General features: G+C 48.4%; 1 protein-coding gene across 1 annotated transcript in view; it reads right to left on the bottom strand.

Annotated features, from left to right (window-relative positions):
* FGD1 (FYVE, RhoGEF and PH domain containing 1) overlaps positions 1-18,065 on the bottom strand; it is a 49,574-nt gene that overhangs the window by 2,978 nt on the left and 28,531 nt on the right. The window contains exons 6-16 of the mRNA XM_025372260.1: positions 17,436-17,584; positions 15,348-15,504; positions 15,103-15,241; positions 8,692-8,750; positions 8,403-8,549; positions 7,848-7,940; positions 7,604-7,683; positions 2,439-2,469; positions 1,834-1,935; positions 1,312-1,437; positions 975-1,136 (exon numbers count right to left, since the gene is read on the bottom strand). Of these exons, the coding sequence (XP_025228045.1) occupies positions 975-1,136; positions 1,312-1,437; positions 1,834-1,935; positions 2,439-2,469; positions 7,604-7,683; positions 7,848-7,940; positions 8,403-8,549; positions 8,692-8,750; positions 15,103-15,241; positions 15,348-15,504; positions 17,436-17,584 (1,245 nt within the window). The remainder of the gene's footprint in view (positions 1-974; positions 1,137-1,311; positions 1,438-1,833; positions 1,936-2,438; positions 2,470-7,603; positions 7,684-7,847; positions 7,941-8,402; positions 8,550-8,691; positions 8,751-15,102; positions 15,242-15,347; positions 15,505-17,435; positions 17,585-18,065) is intronic.

Below are 18,065 nucleotides of genomic sequence, written 5' to 3'. Positions count from 1 at the left end.
AAACCCCCTAAAAAAAAAAAAAAAAAAAAAAAAAAAAAAAAAAGAAAATGTATTGACTTGGAAGGAGAGCAAAGAGGGCTGATGTGAGAATTAAATGAATTAATATATGCAAAGTGCTTAGAATAGTTCCTGGCACAGGGTAAGTACTCTTTTAAGTGTTAAATAAATACCTAGATTTATTTTTAAAAAACCTCCAAAATGTGTGTTTGTGCATATATGCCTAGAAAGATAGGATAAGCCCTAACAGTAGTTAACTTTTGGGTAGAAGGGATATGGTATTTCATTATTTTTTGTTTATATTGTTTTACTTACCCTACTTTGTAGTAACAGAAGACAATTTTTAATTTTTTTTTTTTTTTTTTTTTTTTTGAGACGGAGTTTCGCTCTTGTTGCCCAGGCTGGAGTACAATGGCGCGATCTTGGCTCACTGCAACCTCCGCTTCCCAGGTTCAAGCGATTCGCCTGCCTCAGCCTTCCCGAGTAGCTGGGATTACAGGCATGTGCCACCTTGCCTGGCTAGTTTTGTGTTTTTAGTAGAGACGGGGTTTCTCCATGTTGGTCAGGCTGGTCCTGAACTCCCAACCTCAGATGATCCGCCTGCCTCAGCCTCCCAAAGTTCTGGGATTACAGGCATGAGCCACCACGCCCGGCCAATTTTTTAATTAAAAAAAAAAAAAATCCAGTGCTGCCACTTATTTGCTGTGTAATTTGGGCAAATGACCCCTCTGGGCCTCAGTTTCCTCGTTTGTAAAAGAGAACAATAGCATGAGCAGATTAGTTACTGTGGGGATTAAATGTCTAAGTACTTAAAGATGACTGTCTTTCATTCGCTCTTGTCCTCATTTTACTCACTCCAGGCCTGGGTCCCTTGATCACTACTGTTTCCCAGCTACTCGGACCTCCTCAGTCTCACTGGGTAGAGTTGGAGCCCATTTGCCCACTGTGGGAGACTTAGTCAGGGGCCTGGCTCTTACCTCCAGGATGGACCTCCGGCGCTGGGGTGTGTGCTGGCTGCAGGCTGGACTGCTCCCAGGCACCCCGTGCAAGGCCACATAGCAATCAGTGCACACACGGTTGGAGCGGTTGTTGTCATAGACGAGGCGGGCCCGGAACTCGGAGCACTTCCCACAAACCACCTGGGGTGGCAAGTGGGCAAGAGCAGCCTGATTCCAGCGGGTCTTCCCTTCAGCATACCAACTCCCACAGCAGACTTGCGGCCTCCCACCACTTGGAGGGTACCCACTCTGCAGTGGGCCTTTGGGCTGCCAAGCTGTCCCCTCCCTAGCTCTGCCCCTGCCTCCCAACACTCACATGCCCGCAGGCCTTGCAGTGGTGCCTGCGTTTGGTGATAGAATTGAAGGGCTCCTGGCAGCGCATGCACATGGTGACTTCCTTTTCCCGGATGGGTGTAGGTGCCCGCTTCCCAAGATCCACGTTCTGTGGGGAGGGCCAGGTCTCAGGTCAGAGACAGCTACTCCCCAACCCAGTCCAGCCAGCCCTTGTTCCTCCTCCTCCAAGGCTTGGATTATCATGGGGTGGGCATGGGCTGGGGGTAGGGGGAGCAGCCACATTCAGAAGACCTGCCTTTAAGTCCTGGCTCTGCTCCTAGCTACTGTGCTACTGAAGACAAGTCATTTCTATTATACTTTCTGGGCCTCAGTTTCCCCAATGATTTCTCTGTGGCCCTACCAATGGAATACTGCTTCTGAGGTCATGCATTGCCTCTCTGGTCATTACCCTCTGGGAAGGGGAGAGGATCATCTAAAGGTCAGGTGGGGATTTGAAAGTCTGGAAGGGGTCCCAGTACAGGGGAAAGAGGGCAGGGACTCTTACTGGAGAGTTGGGCGGGGTGTCTTCATCTTCCCTGTTTGTTGAGTTCAACAGTTTGAAGGTCTCCAGCGTCTGTTCATGCTTCAGGAGGGTGGAGTTGATGGCCTGGGGAGGAGGTTTAAGAAATGAGAAGTCAGATCACCCCACAAACCACCCATTTCTACCTTCACCTCACCTTCCTATACCCTAGCCTGAACTTAGAAAAGCTGGGTTTCAGACCCAGCTCTGTCGCTGGTAGGTGGATGACTGAACAAATCCCCTCCCAAATCCAGGTCTCAGTGTTACAAGTGTAAAATGGGGGAGGGGGAGTGGTGGCTGAAAAACCTCAGGTGGCTTTCTTGGCCACCTTCTGGGCTTAAGATTTTACAGAGCTTGACACCCTCACCTTACACACCCTCAGAGAAATCAGCTTCCTAAAAGAAGAGTTTGTGAGTTTCTGCTGAACCTCTGCACCTCAGTTTGCTTATCTGTAAAATGGGGATAGTAAAGTTTGTTGAAAGGTGTCTGGGACCATTCTGGTTAGATGTGAGTTTTGAGGGAGAATCCATCAACCCCTAGGAGATTGTTAATACTCTTCTAGCCCCCTACCACAGAGCCTTGGATGTTACCTGGACCCAGTCTTTCTTCTCCTCCTCAGTCCTTGGGGTGGGGAATAAAAAAGAAAGATGTTTGGTTAGGCAGGCCCACAAAAAGCAATTGGAGTGGAAGAGCAGGTGTTTTGGAGTCAGAAAGACCTGGGTTTGACCCTCCTCTTCTTCACCTATTATTTATATGACCTTGGGCAAGTCACATAATCTGCCTGGGTTTATTTATTCAACGATTATTAATACTTTCCAGACCCTGCGCTAAGAACTTGAGCTTCAGAGAGGACCCTGCCCTCAAGAAGCTCATGGTCCAGTAGAGGAAATAGACAGGGACAATACAGGGAGATGATGGTGAAAATAAGGCCAAGGAGCCCAGAGGAGGGGACATGCCCCAGTCTGAAGTTTGGGTGAGGACTTTTCAAGTAGGTGCTAGGCCTCAGGTAGAGGGGTAAGGGTGAAATGTATAGGAGAGAATATAGAACATAAAAGAAACCATGTCAATAATTATCAGTTGGCCAGGTGTGGGTGGCTCACGCCTGTAATCCCAGCACTTTGGGAGGTCAAGGCGGGTGGATCACTTGAGGTCAGGAGTTGGAGACCAGCCTGGCGAAATTCTGTCTCTACTAAAAATACAGAAATTAGCTGGGCATGATGGCTCATGCCTGTAGTCCCAGCTACTCAGGGGGCTGAGGCATGAGAATCGCTTGAGCCCAGGAGGTGGAGGTTGCAGTGAGCGGAGATCGTCCCACTGCACCCCAGCCTGGGCGACAGAGTGAGACTCTGTCTCAAAAAAGAAAAAAATATTCTCTGTTGCTGGGATGTCAAGTTTGAGAAAAGAGGGTAGTTTTCTTTTTCATTTGTAAAATGGAGATAATGATTATCACTCTCTGGGTTCTGAGCAGTAACTGAGGTAACGTGTACAGTGCTCAGCACAATGTCTGGCACACTCGATGCTCAATCAGTGTGAGTTCCCCTTCCCTTTGTCTTCCTTCCCTGACTCTTCTATCTGCTCTGCACTGCACTGCAATCACCTTATTCTGATTGTATTCTTTTTTTTTTTTTTTTTTTTTTTGAGACGGAGTCTCGCTCTGTCACTCAGGCTGGAGTGCAGTGGCATGATCTTGGCTCACTGCAACCTCAGCCTTCCAGATCCAAGCCATTCTCCAGCCTCAGCCTCCCAAGTAGCTGGGATTACAGGTGTGCGCCACCACGCCTGGCTAATTTTTGTATTTTCAGTAGAGACGGGGTTTTGCCATGTTCGCCAGGCTTGTCTTGAAACTCCTGACCTCAGGTGATCCTCTCTCCTCAGCCTCCCAAAGTGTAGGGATTACAGGCATGAGCTACCGCGCCTGCCCTATTCTGATCGTATTCTTTTAAAAAATTATTTTATTGGCCAGGTGCGGTGGCTTATGCCTGTAATCCCAGCACTTTGGGAGGCCGAGGCAGGTGGATCACCTGAGGTCAGCCTAGCCAACATGGCATGGCAAAACCCCGTCTCTACTGAAAATACAAAAATTGGCCGGGTGTGGTGGCGAGAGCCTATAATCCCAGCTACTTGGGAGGCTGAGGCAGGAGAATCACTTGAACCTGGGAGGCGGAGCTTGCAGTGAGCCAAGATGGCGCTACTGCTGCCACTCCAGCCTGGGCAACAAGAGAGAAACTGTGACTCAAATAAAATATTATTTTATTTATCTATATTTTCTAATTTATAATTGCTTAGAAGTGAACAAGTGTTGCTTTTTATCTTTAAGAGCCACAATAGGCCGGGAGTGGTGGCTCATACCTGTTGTCTCAGCACTTTGGGAGGCTGAAGCGGGAGGATCGCTTGAGGCCAGGAGTTCAAGACCAGCCTGGGCAACATAGTGAGACCTCATCTCTACAAAAAATACAAAAATTAGCTGGGCATGGTGGCATATGCTTGTATTCCCAGCTACTTGGGAGGCTGAGGCAGGAGGATCACTTGAACCCAGGAGTCTCTTGAGGCTGCAGGGAGCCATGATCATGCCACTGCACTCTAGCCTGGATGACAGGGAGAGACCCTATCTCAAAAAAAAAAAAAGAACTACAGTAGTGTTTTTTTTGGCTGTTCATGCTGAAGTGTATAGGGTCCTGATATTTGTAATTTACTTTAAAATGGTTCAGCAAAAGACATTTAATGTCAATAGTTGTTGACTCTTAAATAAGTGGTTGTACACCCTGATACACACATTAAAATCACCTGGGGACCAGGTGTGGCGGCTCATGCCTGTAATCCCAGCACTTTGGGAGGCCGAGCCGGGCAGATCACGAGGTCAGGAGTTCGAGACCAGCCTGGCCAACATGGCGAAACCCCGTCTCTACTGAAAATACAAAAAGTAGCCGGGTGCAGTGGCATGCACCTGTAGTCCCAGCTACTCAGGAGGCTAAGGCAGGAGAATCGCTTGAACCCAGGAGGCGGAGGTTGCAGTGAGCCGAGATCGCACCACTGCACTCTGGCCTGGGCAACAGAGCGAGACTCCATCTCAAAAATAAATAAAAATTAAAAACTAAAATAAAATCAACTGGGGAGCTTTTAGAGCTCTCCATGTTCAGGCTATCCCCCAAGCCCATTAAATCAGAATCTCTGCCGATGGGTCCCAGGCATCCGTAATTTTTAAAAGCTCCCCAGCTGATTCCAATGGCTGCCAAAGTTGAGAAGCAGCTGTCTAAGTTGTGAGCATCTGGGTGCTTGTACTTGTATTTTTCTGGATATTTGAAAATTTACATTAAATTTCTGTTTTCTTTTAAGGGCAGTAAAAGTGACTGCAAAGCAAAGCAAACCCTCCATGCCTTCCTGCGGCCACTAGGAGAAAATCCTACACTGCTTGGCTGCCCCTTCTGGACCCAGTGTCCCACTGCAGCCCCCTTCCTCTCTGAAGATGATGAGTCCCTGTCACGTGGCTTGTCACTCCCCTGGATGTGCAGGGCATATGCTTTGCTCTCACTTTCCCTGCTGCAGGCCTCCTTGAGGCTCTCAATCTCCCCAAGCTTCAAGACTCACTTCATCCCCCAGGAGGACACCCTCTATCTCACATTCATCTCTCTCTCCCACCTCCTCACAGTCACAGCCAGTCATTTCTCACTTTCTCACAGCCTGTCAGAAGCAGGCCATCTACTGACATGAATCCATCCTCTGACCCTCACCATGACCCTGATACCCTTTCACCTGGGCCCTCAGAAGGCAGCATAGATACTGGTTAGGAACGTGGACTCCAGGGCTGGATGACCTGAGCTCCAGTCTCAGCTCTGCTCCTTTCTTGCTCTGGGATCTTGGGCAAGTACATAAATATTCTTTTTCTTTCTTTTTTTTTTTTTAAGAGGCGAGGTCTCGTTATGTTGCCCAGGCTGGTCTCGAACTCCTGGCCTCAAGTGATCCTCCTACCTTGGCCTCCCAAAGTGCTGGGATTACAGGTGTGAGCCAGTGTGCCCTGCATGCAGAACTGTCCTACACCTAAGTTTCCCCATTTGTAAAGTAGATTTATGGTAACAGTAGCTACTTCTAGGGCTCTTGTAAGCTTTTGACTAATCAACTTAGACTTAAAATTTTAAGTTAACATTCACTCAAAACAGTACCTGGCAAAACGCTAAGTCTTCAGGAAATATGAGCTATGATTATAATCATCCAAGTAGAAAATGGATATGAAAGGCCCCTCTGTTAAATGGCTGGCCATTATCCTATGCTATTACTTAAAAATGTTTGTTATAAGAAACTTCAAGCATACAAAAAAGTAAACAGGATAGCACAAGTACAATACATATCTATATACCCACTATAGAGATGCAAAATTTTTTTATATTTTGCCATATTTACTTCATATATATGTACATACAGTCACACGTCACTTAACCACGGGGATGTGTTCTGAGAAAGGTGTCATTAGACCATTTCATTGTTGTGCGAATATCAGAGAGTGTACTGACACTAGTACACTAGATGGTCTAGCCTATGACACACCTAGGTTATAAGGTACAGCCTATGGCTCTTAGGCTACAAACCTGTAAAGCATGTTACAGTTGTACTGAATATTGTAGCAATTTGTAGCACACTAATTATTTGGGTATGTAAACATATCTAAACCTAGAAAAGGTATAGTAAAGCCAGGCGCAGTGACTCATGCCTGTAATCTCAGCACTTTGAGAGGCCACGGCAGGCAGATCACTCGAGATCAGGAGTTTGAGACCAGCCTGGACAATATGGCAAAACCCTATCTCTACTAAAAATACAAAAATTAGATAGGCGTGGTGGCGTGCACCTGTAATCCCACTTACTCAGGAGCCTGAGGCAGGAGAATTGCCTGAACCTGGGAGGCGGAGGTTGCAGTGAGCTGAGATCACGCCACCGCACTCCTGGGTGACAGAGTGAGACTGTCTCAAAAAAAGAAAAGAAAAGAAAAGGTAGAGTAAAATATGGTACTTTAATCTTATGGGGCCACTGTATATATATGCTCTGTCATTGACCAAAATGATGTTATACAGTGCATGACTGTGTATGTGTATGTATGTATATGTGTACAAATGTGTATGTATGGTTACATATGTATTTTTTGGGTGCTGAACCACTTTTAAGTAATTAACAGACATTGTGATACTAAGCCCTCAGCATGCACTGCTGCAAAACAAGGCCATTCTCCTGCATAACCACCATACCATTATCACACCTAAGACAGCAATAATTTCTCAATATCTAATGTTCGCTTTACATCCAAATTTTCTTATTGTCCCACAAATGTCTTTTAGGGCTCTTTATCCCAAACCAGTCTTCTGTCATGGACCAAGTACTGCATTTGATTGTTATGTCTCTTAGATCTCTGAATCTACAATAAACTGTTTGTGGTGGTATTATTCATGTTGGGTTTCGCATCCCATTCTTCTCTCTCCTCTAACAAAATCCACCAGAAGAAATTCTTGCTTTAATTAGGGAGAGCTTATTCATTTTCCAAATGGTTCCCCCGGCAGGAGTGCCACATTTCCCCACATCGTGAAGTACTCACCCTGAATCTAAATGGCGTCTAACCCTTAGGGATCACCCCCACCGCTGAAGAGCAAGCCTGCATCTTTGGGGAAAGGTGCCCATCCTGTCTCTGGAACAATCTCTGGGCCTGGAATGCCTCAGCATAGCTGAAGAAAAGGGAGGTAGGCGCTGGAGGAAAGGCATAGGCAAGGACAAGTACCTGGCCTGGAGCTCCAGGGAGCGCTGCTTTCCTGACACCAGGAAGGTTCGAGGCAGATTGAGGTTGGAGCTCTCCTTTAGCTGAATGGAGGGAGAAAGGGGCATGGTGAGGCCACTGAACTCCACAGGGCCCTAGCCCTCTGCACACATACACACACAGACTGGGGGTCAAAGCCAGTATCTTTGTTCCTCCCAACACCAGTGCCCCACTCCAGGTTCCCATTTCCCACCTCCTGGATGCTCACCTCCATGCCATCTACATCAATGCGTGCCCGCACGCTAAACTTCTGGCCAAGGAGCCGCAGCCTGGGCACGCAGTAAAGGAGGCGGTCGTTGAACTAGGAAGGAAAATGTTTGGGATGTATGTGCGGAGGGCCTAGTGGGGATGTGGCCCAGCTCCTTGCCCTGAAGCTTTAGTGCTGAGGACTGTAGGCAATAGATGGAGAAAAGACAGCCCAAATTGGGCACAGGGGTCACAAGGAAAGAGCCTAGGCGTGGAAGACACTCCCTAGTGGGGAACCTCGGGCAAGTCACTTCTCTGCAAGGCTTAGTTACTTCATCTGTAAAATGGAGAAAAAAAATCCTAGCTAGGTAGTGAAAATACAGTTCATTACTAGAGGAGAGAATGGCTAGCAGGAGGTATAGTCTTTGTTTTTCTTTTTTTTCCTCTTTCAGGAATGAAAGGAGGTATAGTCTTGAGTGAGTACCAGGTCACTGTGTGTGTGTGTGTGTGTGTGTGTGTGTGTGTGTGTGTGTTGGGAGGGGCATGACCCACCCACAATTCCATGCCTGGCACTTACTAGTATGAGGTATCGGTCTTGAGTGGTCCCATTCTTTGCTGACAGCTTAAGGATGTGGCCTTCTTTTATGAGCTCTTTGGTGGGGCTGACAATGTCCTCCTCGCCCCCTAACAGCTCATATACTTTCAGCAGCTTATGCATTCGCTCCTGGCAGAAGACAGGGAACAAAAGGCATGGTTGGGGTGCCAGCCTCCTGTCAGATGCTCACAAGTCATGACACCCCCACCCCAGGATGGAGACACCACAGGTGGGTGGCCAAGGAAGGGCAGGGGCTAGAAGGGCCACTCACCATTTTGCGGATGGCAGCATTCGAGTGCTCTGCTGCTGTGGCTATCAGCTCCAGAGACTCTACAGGCATAGAGAGGTGAGGTCAGATGGGGGACTAGCAGAGAGGAGCCTTTCCGGGGCTCCTTTTTTTTTTTTCTTTTGAGACGGAGTCTCGCTCTGTTGCCCAGGCTGGATTGCAGTGGCATGATCTCGGCTCACCACAACCTCTGCCTCCCAGGTTCAAGCGATTCTCCTGCCTCAGCCTCCCAAGTAGCTGGGACTACAGGCGTGTGCCACCACGCCAGCTAATTTTTTATTTTTAGTAGAGATGGGGTTTCACTATGTTGGCCAGGCTGGTCTCAAACTCCTGACCGTGTGATCTACCCACCTCAGCCTCCCAAAGTGCTGGGATGACAGGCGTGAACCACCGCACCCGGCCTCGGGGTTTCTTTCCTCCCTGAACACCTCCTCCTGGCTTGATCACACCCTCCCATCTCAGAAAGCTTCACCCTCAAAGAGGTCCACAGCAACATCATTTAAAATCAGAAGTCCAATGTCACAATGCCAGAATCACAATAGATGGAATAGTTGGCAGCCAATAAAAAAAATGCAAGCTTGCCAAGATTATTATTACCATTAATAATAACAATAAGAGTTACATATGTAACCAGAAGGAAGCATACCCATGTTGTCTCTGGACGGTGGGACTATGGGTGGTTTTTATTATCTTCTTTAGTTTTTCTGTATTTTCCATATTTTTGACAAAGAACATGTATTACTTTTATAATCAGAAAAAGCCATATAAAGAAACAATGAGATGATCCTGTTCTTTGTCTCAATGATTCTGATTCTGGGTATCTGTGCTAGGAAAATACACATTCTATACACAAACACACTTTCATCATATTGGTATTTACAACAGTTCCAAGTGGGAAACAAAAATGTCTATCTGTAGGGGAGCACACCCACCTGTACCTCTTCCCTGCCAAAAAAAAAAAAAAGAAAGAAAGAAAAGAGGCCGTGCCTCTTCCCTGCCAAAACAAATGGCCACCTGTAGGGGTTCAGTTAAATACATTATGCTGTCTTCATATAATGGAATATTAAACAACCTTTACAAATGATCCTCATGTAGGGCTTTTAATAATCTGGGAAATGCTCAGGGTGTTTTAAGAAAAGGATACAAACATGTTTATATAGAATGCTCTCACTTTTACGAGTATACATGTCTAAAAAACACCAGGAAGAATTTATGTCACAATGTTCATTGTGCTTATTCTCTGGGGGCTCAGATCACAGGTGATTTTTTCCCTACTTCATCTTTTTCTATAATTTCCATATTTCCTATAGTGACCAGGTACTGTCAGAAAAAAAAAAAAAAGCTGAAATAAGTCCCTGTACATCTCCACCCACTAATAAATCCCACCCATGCTTAAGGCCTGGCCACAGTCTCCGTGTACCCCGTTGGGATCTCCCCACTCAAATCAGCCTGTGCTGGAGGAGCAGAGGTGCTGAAGAAGGTCCATATGGCTGGCCAACCAAGTCTTGTTTTCCTAAGAGGCTCTCTCTTCATGACCAAGTTTTGGTGCTCAAGGAGATCTATGGCCCCAGTCCCAGCTCAGGCGTCCACATGCCTTTCAGGGGCCGGGCTCTAATCTCCAACCCTTCTTCCGAAATCCTGGCTGCCAGAAGGAACTTTCTCACACCGTTTACTGCCACTCCTCTGCTCAAATCTGTCAGTGGCTCCCCTGTGCCTGCAGGGTAAAGACCTAGCCCTTTAGCCCAACACTCAAAGCCCTTGGTGAGGCCGGGCGCGGTGGCTTACGCCTGTAATCCCAATACTTTAGGAGGCCAAGGGGGACAGATCACCTGACTTCAAGACCAGCCTAGCCAACATGGCAAAACCCCGTCTCTACTAAAATTACAAAAATTCCCCAGGGATGGTGGCATGTGCCCGTAATCCCAGCTACTCGGGAGGCTGAGGCAGGACAATCACTTGAACCCTGGAGGTGGAGCTTGCAGTGAGCTGAGATCATGCCACTGCACTCCAGCTTGGGCGACAGAGCGAGACTCCGTCTCAAAAAAAAAAAAAAAGAGAAAGACTCAAAGCCCTTGGTGATGTGGCTTCTGCTGACCACTCCAGCTTCCTGCACTTCCCTAAACATGTCCCGTCTTACTTCATCTGGCCAACGGTCACTCTGTCTTCTGGATCCAGCTCACCTCCTCCAGTGAGCCTGCCCAGAGTTGCCGGGCTGGGTTAGGACCCTGTCTGGGTTCTCACATTCTCCTTTGCTCCCTTCTGTCCCACTAGTCACAGTGCTCATCATGTATTTATACATCTGCATCCATATTCCTCAGTAGACTAGGAGCTCCCTAGGACAGGGCCAAGGTCCCAATGCCCTCTCCAGGCAGATGCTTTGGATAAATTAGCTCCTTCAACCCTCACAACAACCCTGTAACACAGGTGATTGTGCCCCATTTATCTAATGAGGAAATCAAGACTCAGGGAGAAGGTGGCCACCCTAGGTTGCCTACCTGGGTGGCAGAGTTGGCATCAGAGCTGGGAATGATCTCCCAGCTGCCTCTTTTCCTACACATCCTACATCTCCCCCACCCCAGGGCAGGGGGCAGGCTGAGTGGTAGAGGTAGGAGGTACCCAGGGAAGGGGATAGGAAGAAGACTCTGGCAAGTTGTGGGCACACAAGCTCAGGCCTGTGTAGGCTGATGGGCTCTGACTGGAGGCTTTGTTACAACGAGCTCTGTCTGGAGATGTCTCATGTGGAGTATAGACCGGCATTTCCAAGGATCCAGGGTGTACAGTCCTTATCTGGGGCCTCAGTGTGGGGATTTCAGTCTAGAATTTCACTTAGGGGTTCAGGCTAGGGACTGCAATCTGGGGGGCCTGATGTAGGGGCTTGGTTTGGAAGCTTTAGTGGGGCCTGGTCTGGGCTTGGCAGTCTAGGATCTTGGTTTGGAGTTTAGTCTTGGGCCCATTGTAGGCAACAGAGGCCAGGAGTTCCAGATGGCCTGGTATGGGGAGGCTGGTCTAGGGTCCAGGCTCTAGAGTGCAGTCTGGAAAGTAGAAAGTGGGCAAGTCAGTTTGGGGAACCAGACATATGATTCTGTGAGGCTCAGCCTGGGGAATTTAGTCTGAGGGGTAAAAAATTGGGAGCTCAGCTTAGGATCTTGGGCTGAGAATCTTAGTGTGCATATCTCAGGTGGGCTCTCATTCAGAGATTCTCATTCTGAACAGCTCAGAAAACCAGACCGGGAAGTTGTTTCTGGGGACAAAGTTTCATCTCTGGACTTGATGTGGGGAGTGCAATCTGGGAGGCTCCATTAGGGAAGCTCAGATGGCCAAGCTCAAGCTCTGAGGTTCATGCTGGGGCCTGAGATAGGGTTGGGATTGATACAAAACAGGAAACTCAATTTCTTCAACTCAGGCTGCTCTGCCTATGGAGTAGCCATTCTTTATTTCTTTACTTCTTAATAAACTTGCTTTCACTTAAAAAATAATAATAATAAAAGGCCGGGCACGGTGGCTCACGCCTGTAATCCCAGCACTTTGGGAGGCCGAGGTGGGCAGATCATGAGGTCAGGAGATTGAGAATATGCTGGCCAACATTGTGAAACCCCATCTCTACTAAAATACAAAACTTAGTCAGGCGTGGTGGTGCGTGCCTGTAGTCCCAGCTACTCCGGAGGCTGAGGCAGGGGAATTGCTTGAACCCAGGAGGCGGAGATAGAAGTGAGCCGAGATTGTGCCATTGCACTCCAGCCTGGCAAAAGAGAGAGACTCAGTCTCAAAAAAAATAAAAATAAAAATAGGCTGGGTGTGGTGGCACATGCCTGTAATCGCAGCACTTTGGGAGACCAAGGCGGGCAGATCATGAGGTCAAGAGATCCCTGACTAGCTGGGATTACAGGCGTGCACCACCATACCTGGCTAATTTTTGTATTTTCAGTAGAGACGGGGTTTCACCATGTTGGCCAGGCTGGTCTCAAACTCCTGACTTCGTGATCCACCTGCCTCGGCCTCCAAAAGTGCTGGGATTACAGGTGTGAGCCACCGCACCCAGCCTAGGACTGCTCCTTCTAAGTCTCCTTTGCTGATTCCACTTCCCTGAGGTTTGTCCTTGGCCCTCTTTCCCCTCCTTTTACACTTACTCCCTTTGGTGATCTCGGCCAGCCCTATGGCTTTGGAATACTATCTATGTGCAAATGACATCCAAATCTCTCCCTGGAATTCTAGATTCATCTAACTGCCTGACTAGCAGCTCACTTTGAACATGTCCAAAAACAGACTCCTAAGATCATCTTAGAAACCATCACCACCAGCCAAAAACCTACAAGTCATTCCTGACTCTTTCTCTCAAGCCCTGCATCCACTCCACCCTAGTCCTCTCAGTGCTGCTTCTGAAAAGAATATATCCTGAATCCAACCATTTCTCACAGATTCTACTGCTACTGTCCTCATCCAAGCCAACTTTTCTCACTTGGATTATTGCAAAAGCCTTCTAACTGATCTCTCAGCTCTCTCTCTTGCTCCCCAAGTGATCAACATCGAAACCTTCCCATGGCTACTCACCACACTCAGAATAAAATCCATCTCCTTATCTTGGCCTTCAGTCTTTGCTCCTCTCTCCAACCCCATTTCTACCATTCTACTCTCACTTGTCACGTTCAGAGATATGCAACCTGTCCAGCACCCCACCTCCTCTAATATCTCCCCTTGCCTTGGACACTATACTTGCTGTTGCCTCTGCCTGGAACATGCTCCACTCCAACAGGCATGTGCTTACCTTCTTTTTATTCAGGTTTTGACTCACTGTCTTCTAGTCAGACAGGCCACCCAATCTCAAGTAGGCTCTCCAGCCACTGTCATGCCATCCTCTTCTAATTCTCAGAATTACACTCAGCACCTATCTAATATTCTACTGTGTATTTAGTTACTTATTTATTTATTCTTGAGATGGAGTCTCTCTCTATCACCCAGGCTAGAGTGCAGTGGCTCAATCACAGCTCAATGCAACCTCTGCCTCCCGAGTTCGAGTGATTCTCCTGCACTGGCATCCCGAGTAGCTGGAATTACAGGCACCCACCACCACGCCCAGCTATCTTTTTTTTTTTTTTTTTTTTTGAGATGAAGTCTTGCTGTTGCCCAGGCTGAAGTGTAGTGATGCAATCTCGGCTCACTGCAACCTCCGCCTCCTGGGTTCAAGCAATTCTCCTGCCTCAGCCTCCCGAATAGCTGGGATTACAGGTGCCCGCCACCACGCCCAGCTAATTTTTGTATTTTTAGTAGAGACAGGGTTTCACCATGTTGGCCAGGCTGGTCTCAAACTCCTGACCTCAGGCGATCCCCTGGTCTCGGCCTCCCAAAGTGCTGGGATTACAGGCATGAGCCACTGCGCCTGGCCTCTACTGTGTGTTTATTATTTTTGTTTACTGTGTCTCTTGCTGACTAGAATATATGCTCCCTGAGATCAAGGACCTTGTCTGTTTTGTTCACCTCTATATCCCCAGTACCTAGAACAATGCACAAAAACATGGAGGTGCTCAGTAAGTAGCTGTTAAGTGAATGAATGAATGAATGAAAATAACAATCTGGGGAAGAGAAAGTGAGGTAGGCTGTGGGGAGCTCTATCTGGGGTATGGGGTTCAGGCTGATACTGGAGGAATCGGGATAGAAGACTTTTCTAGTGGTTCAATGTGTAAGGATTCAGTCTGGGGAGGAGGTATCTCAGCCTAGAGATCCAAATTTGAGAGGTGGAAAATTTGGGGTCCAGTCTAGGGTGCTCAATTTGGAGGTTCTTTTGGGAGGTTCATTCTGGGTAGTGGCTGATGGACATGGAGGAAAGCTCTAAATCTGGAGGATGGAAAATTGATGAGCCAGGGCTCTCTCTGGGTTGCTCAGCTGTGGAGATTCTGTGATGTGGGTTTGGCCTGAGAGGTCAGTCTGGCCTCTCAGCGTGGTGGCTCAGTCCCTGAAGTTTCAGGCTCAGTTTCCTTTCTCATTTGGTACAACTTCATTTGGGGGTGAGTCTAGGGGTCAGCCTTGGGGTCTCAATCTAGGAAATGGATGAGTTCCTTTAGGGGATCCTAATAGGCATGCTCCTCAAACTCTGGGCTTCCAGTTGGGAAGTTCAGGTTGGGGGTCTCCTTCTGAATGTTCTCTTCAGGTATTCGGGCAGGGGTCTCAACTTGGAGGGCCCTGCCTGAATACCCAAAGAGAACATTCAGAAGGAGGATCTCATCCTGGGGTCTCACTTCAGAACCTCAATGTGGGCCTTTCAGTTTGGAGATCCTCCTCTGGGATCTCAATCATGAGGCAATGGAAGGCTGTGTGAATTAAGTCTTGGGGTCCTGCCTCAGAGGTCTGGCCTAGAGTTATTAGTGTGGAGGAGTAGGAAGGGGCCTGGGTGCACACACTCACTTTGGGCATCCTTGCTGTCCGGGGAGCCATGGGGCAGCTTTAACAGATAGTCCTTGAGAAGAAGCTCATAGCGGGGGATGCGCTGCACAGGCTCCAGCATGTGGTGCTGCAATGTCAGGTTGCCACAGGCTTCCTCCTTCTGTGACAGGCAGAAGCAGAGGGGCTCAGATCTGGCTGCAGATCCCCCACCACGTCCCTGCAGACCTCTCCTCCCCCAGTCTGCTCCCTCCAGCTTGACCACTTACCTGCACCTCATGGATGATGACTTTAAACTGGGTGGAACGCTCTGTCCAGGTGTTGACCAGCTCCACAGCCCGGTCAAAGTTCTTCACATACTCACCATACATCTTGAGGAAGGGGGCCAGTTTCTGCAGGATGTCTCCAATGCGTGGGTAGCGGTCCCTGGGGTGGAATTAGGGGCTGATGTGGTCCTGCTGCTCTTTGCCCCTCAGAATCTTCCCCCACAGGTCTCCAGATACCTTTCATCTCAGTCTTAGAAACCTACTTCTCAGCTAGTCTGCTCCTTCAGAAATACTGCTTACATTACAGGCCAATGAGGCCAAGAGGCTCGGCTTGACTTCAGACCACAGCCTGGGATGCCACCTGCCTCAATTCTGCCCTGCCCGAGTGCTGGTTGGAGTACCCACCCTGAGACCTTACTGCCAGGACCACTTCATATACTGATTATCAACTGTGTGCTGGGTGATGCTTGGGACACAGAAATGAGTCACACCCATTTGAGCCCTGAGAGGGTCACCATCTGGTAGGTAAGACAAAGAGACCAGGCCTGGTCTTACTCCTCATTGGTCAGTCTGGTGCAGGAGCAAAGCAAACCAGACCTGGTCCCAGCCCTCAGGGTTCACAGACTTGTGGGGAAATATAGGAACCAGGCTTCATGCTGGCCCTCTGTGGTCACAGTCTGGTGAGGGGGACACACTTGACTCTGTAGGTGTGGAGAATCTGTAGGTATGGGGAATGTGGACATGATTTTAAGCAGGGAGAGACACGGTCTGACTGTTGTTTAGAAAGACCATTCTGGCAAATTGTGTGGACTCTAAAGGCTGGATTGGAAGAAGGCCTGGAGCCTGGGAGGCTGCCTGTAAACCTTGCCTTTCTACCTGAGGACTCAGCTTAGGCATCACCTTCTCCCTGAATCCTTCTGTAATCTCCAAGCTAGGCTTGGTCCAGTTGTCTGGATTCCCACAGCCTCCCATTCTCTGCTCTATCATAGCACTGTAAAAATAAAAAAGGCTCATGTCCATTGAGCACTTATTGTATACACCTGGTACTGTTTTTTGTTTGTTTGTTTGTTTTTTTGCTTTTTGTTTTTTTTTTTTTGAGACGGAGTCTTGCTCTGTCGCCCAGGCTGGAGTGCAGTGGCATGATCTCAGCTCACTGCAAGCTCCACCTCCCAGGTTCACATCATTCTCCTGCCTCAGCCTCCCCAGTAGCTGGGACTACAGGGGCCCACCACCACACCTGGCTAATTTTTTGTATTTTTAGTAGAGACTGGGTTTCACCGTGTTAGCCAGGATGGCCTCGATCTCCTGACCTCGTGATCCGCCCGCCTCGGCCTCCCAAAGTGCTGGGATTACGGGCGTGAGCCACCATGCCTGGCCTATACTGGTACTGTTCTAAGCTCTTTTATGTATTAAGTTATTTAATCCTTAAAACAACCCTACAAGGTAGGCCGTTATTATTTTCCCCCATTTTATAGATGAGGAAACTGAGGCACAGCAACTTAAGAAACTTGCTCAAAGTTACCAATTGGCACAGCTGGAATTTGAACTCAGCCAATTTGGCTCCTAACCTAATACTCCTGTAGGCTATGCTATTCTGTTGTAATTTTCTGAGTTCTGGTCTGTGTTCCACATCAGACTGGGAGGTCCTGGAAGGCAGAGCTTGGGCCTGAATCTTTTTTCTTTTTCTTCTTTTTTTTAAGAGTCTAGCTCTATCACCTAGGCTGGAGTGCAATGGTGCAATTTTGGGTCACCACACCTCTGCCTCCGGGTTCAAGTGATTCTCGTGCCTTAGCCTCCCGAGTAGCTGGGACTACAGGCATGTGCCATCAGGCCAGGGTAATTTTTAATATTTTTAGTAGAGACAGGGTTTTGCCATGTTGGCCAGGCTGTTCTCAAACTCCTGACCTCAGGTGATTCACCTGCCTCAGCTTCCCAAAGTGCTGGGATGACACCGTGCCCGGCTCTGATTCTTTTTTCAAAAGTCACTAAGAGGAAGAGCAAGTAGCAATGAAGTCTTGTGTACACCTCTGGGTCTGGGCTCGGCAGGCAGGTGGACAGGGGAGTGGGCAGTCTAGGTCTAGGGCCCCTCACCATTCCTCCATGCGCTTCTCTAGCTCAGGCAGCAGGAACTGCTGGTGGAAGCAATAGATGGAGCAGATGTTAGAGAAGATGCCGTGGACAACGTCGGCCGGGAAGGAACTGCGGTTCCGAGCTTCTTCCAGCAGCCGGGCACAGAACACCTGTGGGGCAGGGCAGAAGCACTCAGCCCAGCTGGGCCTGGGGCTTGGCTGGTGAAGGGGCAGCTTATGGGTGAGGGCAGTATTTGTGGGGAGGCTTGTGGAGCTTTGGAATCAGCATTGGTCTTGAGACTGAGGATACAGGGAATGGGGTTAGGGTTATATATTGGGGAGATGGATTTCAGGTTATTCCAGCAGTCCCTGGCTTTGGCCCCCACACTTGTGCTTGATCCTGGCAGAGCAAGTATTCTGGCTGAGATCTAACTCAAGTGCGAGGGTGCCTTCTGAAGAAATGTTAGGCTGCCCAGGCACAGAAAGGGGTCCCTGCTGCCAAGAGTTAGGCTTTGGAACAATTAGAAGTCAGGATCAAGGTCAGGCTTAGAATTAGATTCGGGTCAGAGAGAAAGTTGGAATTAGATCCGTTTATTTAATGAATATTTTTGAGTGTCTGTTGTGTGCGAGGCACTGTCACAGAGGGTAAGAT

The sequence above is a fragment of the Theropithecus gelada genome, chromosome X, assembly GCF_003255815.1.
Source record: "Theropithecus gelada isolate Dixy chromosome X, Tgel_1.0, whole genome shotgun sequence".
Classification (NCBI taxonomy): domain Eukaryota; kingdom Metazoa; phylum Chordata; class Mammalia; order Primates; family Cercopithecidae; genus Theropithecus; species Theropithecus gelada.
The sequence above is the reverse complement of the archived record's forward strand: the minus strand, read 5'-3'. Positions and strand labels throughout refer to the sequence as shown.